This window comes from Tupaia chinensis, unplaced genomic scaffold (genome assembly GCF_000334495.1).
Source record: "Tupaia chinensis unplaced genomic scaffold, TupChi_1.0 Scaffold141943_1, whole genome shotgun sequence".
Classification (NCBI taxonomy): Eukaryota; Metazoa; Chordata; class Mammalia; order Scandentia; family Tupaiidae; genus Tupaia; species Tupaia belangeri.
This window is the reverse complement of record NW_006201797.1, coordinates 712175-723653: the sequence shown is the minus strand read 5'-3', so window position 1 is coordinate 723653 and position 11479 is coordinate 712175. Positions and strand designations below refer to the sequence as shown.

General features: G+C 40.5%; 1 protein-coding gene across 2 annotated transcripts in view; it reads right to left on the bottom strand.

The window, feature by feature from the left end:
* The window catches only part of DNAAF4 (dynein axonemal assembly factor 4), a 51117-nt gene that overhangs the window by 37256 nt on the left and 2382 nt on the right, over positions 1–11479 (bottom strand). For both annotated transcript variants that reach the window (XM_006163288.3, XM_014582019.2), the window contains exon 3: positions 6635–6768. In XM_006163288.3, the coding sequence (XP_006163350.1) occupies positions 6635–6768 (134 nt within the window). The remainder of the gene's footprint in view (positions 1–6634; positions 6769–11479) is intronic.

Genomic DNA, 11479 nt, shown 5'->3' with positions numbered 1-11479 from the left:
GAGGGATGGCCATGCCACAATCCCTTCTCCTCCCTTCTCCTCTCGGGATCTTGGGCACGCACGCACACTCACCCGGCATGAGTTTAAGCCACCGGGTCCGGGACGTGAACCGTGGTCGACTACGTAGGAGTCCAGCGATATAGCCATTACACTAACTGCTGGTCCCGAGATTTTTTTTTAATATAGAGTATGTGAGTTCACCAGAGAGAAAGAGATAGAGATAGAAAGTGAGAAATCTCAGTGAGAAATCTCTCCTCCTGGGGGATGACCATGCTGCAATCCCTTCTCCATTTTCCTCTCAGGATTTTGGGCACACACATACACACGTGCCCAGTGTGTGTTTCAAGCTGCCAGGTCTGAGACTCAAACAGCAGACGGCCATGTGGGAGTCCAGTAACATAACCATTATGCTATCTGCTGGTCCCATGATTTTTTTTTTTTTGTATATACATTCAATCACAATGTGACCATTTCAATATGTGAATATTTCTCCCCAGTCCCGTTGATCAAAATCTTTAACAGATAACACCACACCTCCCCATCCCGTCAATGCTCTACCTCTGTATCCCTTCTCCAAATGTCCTTCATTAGGCCCCACTCCTCCACATACACCTCGTCTGACATTCACACCCATCTCTTGTGTTTGTTCAACCGTTAGTCAATCAGTTTCAGTCATAGAATATAGACATACGGTATATGTTAACTGGGGACATACAATGTCTCTTTTATAGCCTGGCTTGCCTCACTCAGCAGTACATCTTCCATATTCTTCCACTTTCTGTCAAAAGCCAGGGTTCTGTTGGTTTTTATGGCTGAGTAGTATCCCATAGAGTATATGTGCCACAGTTTTTCAATCCATTCCTCCATACGGGGGCATTTGGGTTGGTTCCATGACTTAGCAATTGTGAATAGTGCCGCAATAAACATCAATGTGCAAGCACTTTTCCAATGAAGAATTCTTCTGTGCTTTGGGTAAATACCGAGGAGTGGGATCCCTGGATCATATGGCAGATCTATCTGTAGATTTTTGAGGAGTCTCCAAATTATTCTCCAGAGTGGTTGGACCAATCTACATTCTCAACAGCAGTGGAAAAGAGTTCCCCTATCACCACACCCCCCGCCAACATTTATCATTTTTTGTTTTTTTAATATTAGACATTTTGAATGGGGTTAGGTGGTACCTCATTGTTGTTTTTATCTGCATTTCCCTTACGATGAGGGAGGTTGAACATTTTTTCATATGCCTTTTGGCCATTCGTATGTCATCTTTAGTGAGTGTTTTTTTCATCTCCTTCTCCCATCTTTTAATAGGGTTGATCATCTTTTTTCCAAACAGCTTTTTTAGTTGCTTGTGTATTCTTATCAGTCCCTTATCTGATGCAAAATTTACAAAAATATTTTCCCATTTTGAGGGCTGTCGATTCACACTAATAACTGTGTCTTTGGACATGCAGAAACTTCTTATTCTGATGTAATCCCATTTGTCAATTTTGGGGACAATCGACTCTGCTTTGAGGGTCTTCTTTAAGAAGTCTTTCCCTGCACCAATGTATCCCAGTTTCCCCAGTGTTTTCCAGGAGCAGCTTTATGGTTTGAGGTCTTAGATTTAGATCTTTGATCCACCTTGACTTGGTTTTTGTCAAAGGTGAGAGGTAGGGGTTCAGATTCATCTTTCTGCAAGTGGAAATCCAGTTTTTCCAGCACCAGCTGAAGAGGCTTTCATTTTCCCACTGGATTGACTAGTACCCCTTGTCAAAGATCAGTTGACTGTATGTTTGGGTATTTATTTCCGGGGACTCTATTCTGTTCCATTGGTCCACGTGTCTGTTTCTGTGCCAGTACCATGCTGTTTTGATTACCATAGCTTTGTAGTTTATTTTTGGGTCGGGAAGTGAGATGCCGCCCACTCTACTCTTGTGTAGACTTGCTTTGGCAATAAGGGGTCTTTTATGATTCCAGATAAATTTTATGATTGCCTTTTCTAGATCTGTGAAGAATATGTCTGGTACTTTGATTGGCATTGCGTTAAATATGTAGATTAATTTGGGTAGAATTGCCATTTTGATTATATTAATTCTTCCAATCCATGAACATGGGATGTCCTTCTATTTTTTTGTGTCATTTTTTGATGACCCAGTATTTATCTGCTGCCATACATTCATAGTATTTTGCTTTTTTATTTTTATTTTTATTTGATGAGAGGATTTTGCTATAGTGTGTATATGCTTGCCAAGCATGAGTTTTAAGCCACTAGGTCCAGGACTCAAACTGCAGTTGGCATGTGAGAGTCCAGTGCCTTAACCACCATGCCACCTGCTGGCCCTGTTGCTTTCTCTTTTTTTGAGAGAGATTTTTACCATAGGGTGCATGCACTCGCCCAAGAGACAGAGACAGAAGGCCAGAAAGCCATAAATCACCCCCCATGGCGATGGTGGCCATGCCACAATCCCTTCTCCTCCATTCTCCTCTTGGAATTATGGGCACCCCCACACATGTGCCCAGTGTGAGTTTTAAGCTGCTGAATCTGGGACTCGAACTGTGGTCAGTCATATGAGAGTGCAGCAACATAACCATTATGCCACCTTCTGGTTCCATCATTTTTTTCGAATTCAGAGAAATGATAAAAATTAAAGGCAGATAGGCATGATTATATAATCAAAAACTATGGAAGTCATTACATTTCCTGAAAATAGGACTCTCTGCCCAGCTGAGCACATGTTTAATTATGAAGCAAAAGACAAAATATTTAACCATAAGCTATATTTAAAAGTCAAACAGAAGTGATAAAAGAAGTGGAGAGTTGTTTGGAATCATGAATTGTTGATTATAAAAATCATTTTTTTTTTTTGGAGAGGTTTTTTTTTTTTTACTATAGGGCGCATGCGCTCACCAGACAGACAGAGCGCATGCGCTCACCAGACAGACAGAGACAGAGAGACAGAAAGCGAGAAATCTATACCCCGGGGGGATGGCCACGCCACAATCCCTTCTCCTCCATTCTCCTCTCAGGATCTTGGGCACGCACGCACACACGCCCGGCGTGAGTTTAAGCCACCGGGTCCAGGACTCGAACTGCAGTCGACTACGTGGGAGTCCAGCGACATATCCATTACGCTAACTGCTAGTCCTGATTATAAAAATCTTACTAGTGATGCAAATGCAAAAGGATAATTATGAATACACAGAACTCCTGACAATGCTTACTATAGATTCTTTAAACATCTCAAGGCCATCAGAATGAGGTTTGAGGTAAGAAATTACTTTTAAAAATTAGTCAAAACAGGGAAATCTACAGAGACAGAAAATGGATCAGTAGTTGCCTGGGACAAGGGGATGGAGGACAGAGAGTGACTGTTAATGAATACTGGGCTTCTTCTTGGAGTAACAAAAATGTGTTAAAATTGACCGTGGTGAAATTAGACAACATTAAATATACTAAAACCCATCAAATTATACATTTTAAATGGGCAAAACATATAGTATGTGAAATTATAGCTCAAGAAATATTGGGCTAGTACAAAAGCTATTACGGGGATCAGCAGTTGGTGTAGTGGCTATGTTGCTGGCTTCCCACATAGTCGACCACAGTTCCAGTCCCGGAACCTGTAGCTTAAACTCACACCGGTGCGTGTGCATGCATGCTTAAAATCCCAAGAGGAGAATGGAGGAGAAGGGATTCTGGCATGGCCATCCTCCCTGGGGGGTAATTTCTCGCTTTCTGTCTCTCTGTCTCTCTCTGTCTTTCTGGCGAGCACACACACCCTATAGCAAAAACCTCTCCGGAAAAAAAAAAAAAAAAAAAAAAAAAGCTATTATGGTTTTGAACTGTGAAATTTTTGTAAGAGAGATTTTTTCTATAGAGTGTGTGTGCTCATCAGAGAGATGGAGAAAGACAATGAAACCACAAACCACCACCGCCACCACTCCACCATCCACTCCCAGGGAGGTGGCCATGCCACAATCCCTTCTCCTCCATTCTCTTCTCAGGATTTTGGGCACACATTGACACAGACCCCGCGTGAGTTTCAAGCCTCTGGGTCAGGGACCCGAACTGCAATCAGCCATGTGGAAGTCCAGAGTCAACCTCTATGCCACCTGCTGGCCCTTAAACTGCGAATTTTAAATGACTATAACTAGGCTGAAACACATCTTTATTACTCAAAATATGAACCATTATAGTCAACACATTTTTGCCAGTAAGAAATGTTTGTTTATTCCTGTAGCATAAAAATTCATGCTTCAAAATCCAACGAACTCTTAGCATCTTCTGTATCCTGCTGGTTGTGGGAGCATTTTCCCTGCAAAAAGTTGTCCAGATGCTTAAAGAAGTGATATTCAGTTAATAAGAAGTCTGGTGAATGTGGCGGATGAGGCAAAACTTTGTAGCCCAACTTGTTCAACTGCTGAAGTGTTAGTGGTGTGACGTGCTATTAGGCATTGTTGTGAAGAATTGGGCCCTTTCTTTTTTCTTTTTCTTTTTTTTTTTTTTTTTTTGAGAGTTTTTTGCTATAGGGCATGTGCGCTCACCAGAAAGAGAGACAGAGAGATAGAAAGCGAGAAATCACCCCCCAGCAGAGATGGTCAGACCACAATCCCTACAATCCCTTCTCTTCCATTCTCCTCTCGGGATCTTGGGCACCCATGCACACGCGCCCGGCATGAGTTTAGGCTACCGGGTCCGGGACTTGAACCATGGTTGGCTTCATGGGAGTTCAGCAACATAGCCATTACGTTAACTTCTGGTCCTAGGCCCTTTCTGTTGATCAGTGCTGGCTGCAGACATTGCAGTTTTGGGTGCATCCCATTGATTTGCTGAGCCTATTTCTCAGATATAATGGTTTCACCGAGATTTGGAAAACTATAGTGGACTGAACCCCACCAAACTGTGACTGTGGTCTTTTCTTGGTGCAAGCTTGGCTTCAGGAAATGCTTTGGAGCTTCTTCTCAGTCTAACCACTAAGCTGGTTATCATATAAAATTCACTTTTCATCACATATCACAGTTGAGAAATAGTTCACTGTTGTTGCACAGAATAAGATCACATCTCAAAACAACGATTTTTTTGGTTGGTTCCTTAGGCACCCACTTACTGAGCTTTGCCACCTTTCCAATTTGCTTCAAGTGCCGAATGACCACAGAATTGTTAAAATTGAGTTCTTCAGCAACTTTTCATACAGGTGTAAGAGGATCAGCTTCGATAATAGTTCTCCATCGGTCATTGTCAACTTTGATGGCCGGCCACTACGCTCCACATCTTCAAAGATCACATCTCCTTTGCAAAATGTTTTGAATCACCACAGCACTGTATGTCCATTAGCAGTTCCTGAGCCAATGCACTGATGTTGGGAGTTGTCTCTGCTGCTTACAGCCCTTTTCTAACTTAAATAAGAAAATCGCTCATATTTGCTTTTTGTCTAATATCATGTCTATCGTCTAAAATACATATAAAATAAACAGCAATAATTCATCAGCAAAAAATAAAAAAGGTGAGAAACGTGCATTAAAATGATGTATAATGTGGGACCAGCAGGTGGTATAGTAGTTAGGGTGCTGGACTCCTACATGACTGCGGTTTGAGTCCTGGCAGCATGCTTTCTCACTTTCCTTTTCTCTCTCTGTCTCTCTCAAGTCAAACTAAACAATAATAACAAATTAAATAAATGAATAATTCTTTTTAAAAATGATGTAATAAGATAACCACATTTATTTAAGTGTATCCAATATCAAATGGCAAATTTCAGCAATGAAAAACTACAATTAATGTTGCACCAACATAACACAGTTTATTAAAGCTTCATTTGAAAGCCTATGTTAAAAAAAGTTAAAATATCAATATTTAGTGTTTAACCTATCCATTCTTTCTTCTTTAAAGAGATTTTTGCTATAGGATGTTTGTGCTCCTCACAGAGAGAAAGAGAGAAATCACCCCCTGAGGGGTTGGCCATGCCTTAATCCCTTCTCCATTCTCCTCTGGATTTTGGGCATGCCTGGTGTGAATTTCAAGCCTCTGCATCTGGGACTCGAACTATGATTGGCCATGTGGGAGTCCAGCAATGTAACCACTATACCACCTGCTGGCCTCAACACATCCTTTTTTACTTTAAACAATCATGTCCATTATTTCAAGACTTAAAAAGAAATAAACACACCCAAAAAAGTATAATTTCCATACTAAGCATGCTTGCTAGAAACATAGAATCCTCTCCTTGAAACAAGTATATCTACTGCCCAATTTTTTTTTTTTTTGGTTTTGAAATCACTCCAGGGTGGTGATGGCCATATCACAATCCCTTATCCTCCTTTCTTCTTGGGGTTTTGGGCACACATGCACACGCACTCAATGTGATTTTCAGCCTCCAGGTCTGGACTTGAACTAGGCAGTCAGCCATATGGAATCCAGCTGCCTTAACCTCTACACTGCCTGCTGATCCAACTGTCCAACTTTCACACCCTTGACTTTCATACAGATTTTCAGGAACACGCTGAGTAGCAGATAAACGATATAACATAGTGATCTCTATAATCAAAGTATGAACAAATGCTGAGGAAGTAAGTGGTTGGAAGTACAAGTAATTACCCTTATGCAGTGTGCTCTTAGCTCTGTAGAGGACTTTCCTATCAACCTGCAACTTACCTTCATCATGACAGTGAGTGCGTATTTTTGATCTTCCCGCTTTGCTGCAGCCTTTGCTTCCATAGCTTGTTGTGCTCTCTCTTGTGCTTGTAAAATAGACTTTTCTCTTATTGCTTGCATCATCTCTTTGTCAACTGAAATGGAAGAGAAACCGCTAAATTAGAATGATGATATAAATTTGTTTTACTTAGGAACAAAAACTTAACATACTGATCCAGGATGAGATCTCTTTTGACCCAATTTCACATGAAGTGAAAACCTGTTTGAATACTAAATTAGCCAAGAAGTTAACATTTAAAACTAAATGTCTAAGGAACCAGCAGTTAGCGTAATGGCTATGTCGCTGGACTCCCATGTAGTTGACCGCGGTTCGAGTCCTGGACCCAGTGGCTTAAAACTCACACCAGGCGCGTGTGCATGCATGCCCAAGATCCCAAGAGAAGAATGAAGGAGAAAGGATTGCAGCGTGGCCATCCCCCTGAGGAGTGATTTCTCACTTTCTGTCTCTGTCTCTCTTGTCTCTCTGTCTGGCAAGCACACGCGCCCTATAGCAAAAACCTCTTCAAAAAAAAACAACAAATGACTAAGAGTAACAATAATGGATTACTTCAAAAGAAAAAGGGAGTATGGAGAGGAAGGGATGGAGAGAGATACAGAAAAGGGTGGAAAGGAAAGGGAAAAAAGGGAATGTGAGGGAGCAGGAGAGAGGGAAAATACAAACACACTTATCCTCCTCCTCTGTTGGGAAACTGTGGCTATTTGTTTATAAAACTGATCATAATAAACCACCACTATGGAATTTCCCGAAGAGAAGATGGACTGAGGTCACCTGAGATGATCCCTTATAGAAGGAGGGATCAGGCTCTAAGGGAAGGGATCTACTTTTTTTTGTTGTTGTTATATTAGAGGTTTTTGCCTTAGGGCATGTATACTTGTCAGAGAGAAAGAGAGAGAGAGAGACAGTAAGAGGGAAAGTAAGAAATCATCTCCTAGGGGATGATTGGTCACACTACAATCCCTTCTCCCCCATTCTCCTCCTGTACACGCAAGAACAAGTGATCCACATGATTTTCAAGCCCCTGGGTCCAAAACTCAAACCACCGTCAGCCAAGTGAAAGTCCAGCAACATAACTGCTACGCCATCTCCTGGTCCCATAGGATCTAGTTTTTGAAAAGAAAAACTTGAGAGAGGAAGGGAAAATCTTGGGAGTGGTAGAAGTGAAGCAGACTGGTAGACTGGAGGGTTGGACAGAAGGATGAATCAGGCCCCAAGTATGGGTTCTGAATGTTTGTGTGTGTGTGTGCAGCAGACCCCTTCGCAGAGTAGTAAAGCCTTATGGAACCCTTCACAATGTTTCAAAATATATGAAATAAAACAGGACTACAATGAAATCCAGTTATATTAAAACACTTAGAGGACCACATGGTACATGGTGTTTAAGGCGGCTGTATCCTATACAGCTGACTGAGCAGTTTGAATTCCAGACCTAGCACCTTGAAAAACCATTCTGGGCACATGTGCATGTATGTCCCAAATCCCAAGAAGAGATTCTGGCGTAGATACCCCTGCCTAGAGGCAGTGCTTTCTCTCTCTCTCTCTCTCTCTCTCTCTGATGAATGTACACACCCTATAGCAAATTTAAAAACCCTTAGGGGACCAGCAGATGGCATAATGGTTACGTTGCTGGACTTCCACATACTTGACTGTGGTTCGAGTCCCGGATCTGGCAGCTTAAACTCATGCCAGGTGTGTGTGTGTGCCCAAAATCTCAAGAGGAGAATGGAAGAGAAGGGACTGTAGTGTGGTCATCCCCTCTGAGAAGTGATTTCTTTCTTTCTGTTTCTCTGTCTCTCCAGTCAGCACATGCGTCCAGTAGCAAAAATTTCTCTAAAAAAAAGAAAAAGGAATACAGAGAACTAGCTTTAGGACAAGAGATCTCAACTTTGGCATTATCTTATAATCTCTAGAAAGCCTTTTAAAAACTGCTATTACCGGGGCCAGCAGGTGGTATGGTGGTTAAGGGCACTAGACTCCCATATGGCCGACTGCAAATCTGGTGGCCTGTTTTCTCACTCTCTCTCTCTTTCTCTGGTCAAATTAAAAAATAAATAAATAAATAAATAAATAAATAAAGTTAAAATAAAGAGATGGCTACTGAACTTGAGCTGTGAAATACTGCTTTCATCGACTAAAAACGAAGATTTTCTGCTGAGACTTCCTCCTCCAGACTCATTTCTAGTGTCCTCTACACTCTAAGTGTCTAGACAGTCCAAGTGAACAGTATCCAAACATCTGAATACGATTCAGGTCAGAATATTCCTCTATCCCCATTGGATCTGATGTACAAAGAATGAAAATAGAACAGAAGAGAGATTGCGGATGACCTCCTCCTGCACACCTCTGAATGCTCAGGTTGAACTTCAAGAATTAAGAAGAAATGTACCATTCATCAGATAACTAGAAATCACCACAGGGCCATAAGAAATATGGGAAAGCAAGAAAATACCTCTCCTCCAAGGGAAAAGAATAACTCCTCTTCATCCATAGAAGGTACAATGGAAATCATGGAAATGTCTGATAAATAATTTAGAATATTCATAATGACAAAGCTAACAGAGATGGAAGAGAAGAGAGACAATGAACTGCAGAAGAAGCAGGAGAAAGGAGTTGACAAGTTCCAAGAGGTGAGGAAATTCTTCGAAGATATAAAAAAGGAAATACACACTTTAAAAAAGAATCAAATGGACCTGTTAGAGATGAAGGCTATAATACAGGAAGTCAAAATCTCCCTTGAAAGTATTAAAAGCAGACTAGATAGTACAGAAAATAGAATCTCGGACAGAAGAGAAAATTGCTGGCCTAGAAAAATCTACCAAAAAGACTGAGAAAATTGCTCAAAAAATGAGAATAACATACAAGAAATACAAGATACCATCGACATTCAAACATCTGGATAATTGGTATCCCAGATGGTGAAGAGACTCATAAGGGCATTGATAATCTATTTCATGAAATCCTGGAAGAAAACTTTCCACACCTAGAGAGGCATTCAAAGATTCAGTCCCAAGAAACACAAAGGACCCCAAATAGAATCAACCCAAGAAGATCTTCTCCAAGACACATTATAGTCAGGTTGACCAAAACCAAGATACTAAGACTGGCAAGAGAGAAACATCAAGTTATCTTTCCCTCTTGCTCTCGCTCTCTCTCTGGTCAAATTAAAATAAAATAAATAAGTAACATTAAATAAATAATTATAAAAATAAATAAATTAATAAATGCATGCTGAATATTTTCAAATTGTGTTTTAAAAATTTTAAATAAATTAAATTCCTCATTCCATTTAGGAAAGGCACAAACCCAGGTCCATCCTGAGATGGCTACTGAACTTGAGCTGTGAAATATTGTTTTTATTGACTAAAAATGAAGATTTTCTGCTGAGACTCCTCCCTCCAGATTCATTTCTAGTGGGTAGGGCTACCTCTATACCCTTATCTCTGTCTCTCTATCTCTGTGTCTCTGTATCTCCCTGTGTCTTTTCGGGGTTTTTTTATTTCTTTTTTAAGGTAAAGTATTCTCTGGGCTCTCAAGTCCCTCCTTTATTGTGCTAATTTGTGTCTTTCTTCATTCCACTTAGGAAAGGCACAAACCCAGGCCTATCCTGAGATGGCTATTGAACTTAGCTGTGAAATATTGCTTTCTATATATTTCCTATATGTATATATTTGTTGTACGTACATTCTACTCAGAGTTTCATGCCTAAAGTCAGACATATATTCACAGATATCTATATATCAGTTGAACTTGCTTTTTAAAGTAGTTATATTAAGAAATTTTGTGAATCAATAAAATATGGGGGAGAAAGGAATGGAAAGAACTGTAGACACCAGAGTGTGTGGGAAGAGGATGGGAAATGGCAGAGAGTGAGAAATGGGGGAAAATATATATACATATACAGATATATGAAACTAGAAATGGAAAATTATCGACGATAACATGTATAATTAAGTCATTATGCAGTATATTCTAGGTGAGAAATCATTTTGTATGCTATGACAATACTCAGTGAATGAATGTAAATTAATTAATTTTAAAAATTAAATAAATTTTAAAAAGAAAAAAGAAACAAGAAATAGAAAATTATTTGTTGATGATAGTATGTATGGTAATATCCTAGATTGAGCCAATATACAATGTATACTGGGTGGAAAATCTCATTTTGTATACTATATTAATGTAAAGTGAATGACTTTAAATAAATAAATATATAAATAATTAAACTAAAAAAAAAAGTTAAAATAATTCTTAAAAAAAATAAAACAAAAACACGCCATTACCTGGGGCAGCAGGTGGCATAGTGGTTATGGCGCTGGACTCCCGCATGGCCTACTGTTTCGAATCCCAGCTCTAGAGGACTGAAACACACTGTGAGGCAGAGAGAAAGACTGCTGTCTTTGCTGCCAGCTGTAATTGCTAACCTGCAGATGCATTCTGGGAGCACCGCTGAGGACTGCGTAGGCTGGCTGCTGCTCGCACTGACTTGGTGTGTGCCCAGAACCCTTAGAGGAACATGGAGAAGGGATTGCAGTGTGGCCATCCCCCCTGGGGGGGCGTGATTTCTCACTTTCTCTCTCTCTCTGGTGAGCACACATGCCCCATTGCAAAAAAACAAACAAAAAAAAAACTTTTTTTTTTTTTTTTTTTTTGAGAGGTTTTTCGCTATAGGGCGCGTGCGCTCGCCAGACAGACAGAGACATAGAGACAGAAAGTGAGAAATCACCCCCCAGGGGGGATGGTCACGCCGCAATCCCTTCTCCTCCATTCTCCTCTCAGGATCTTGGGCA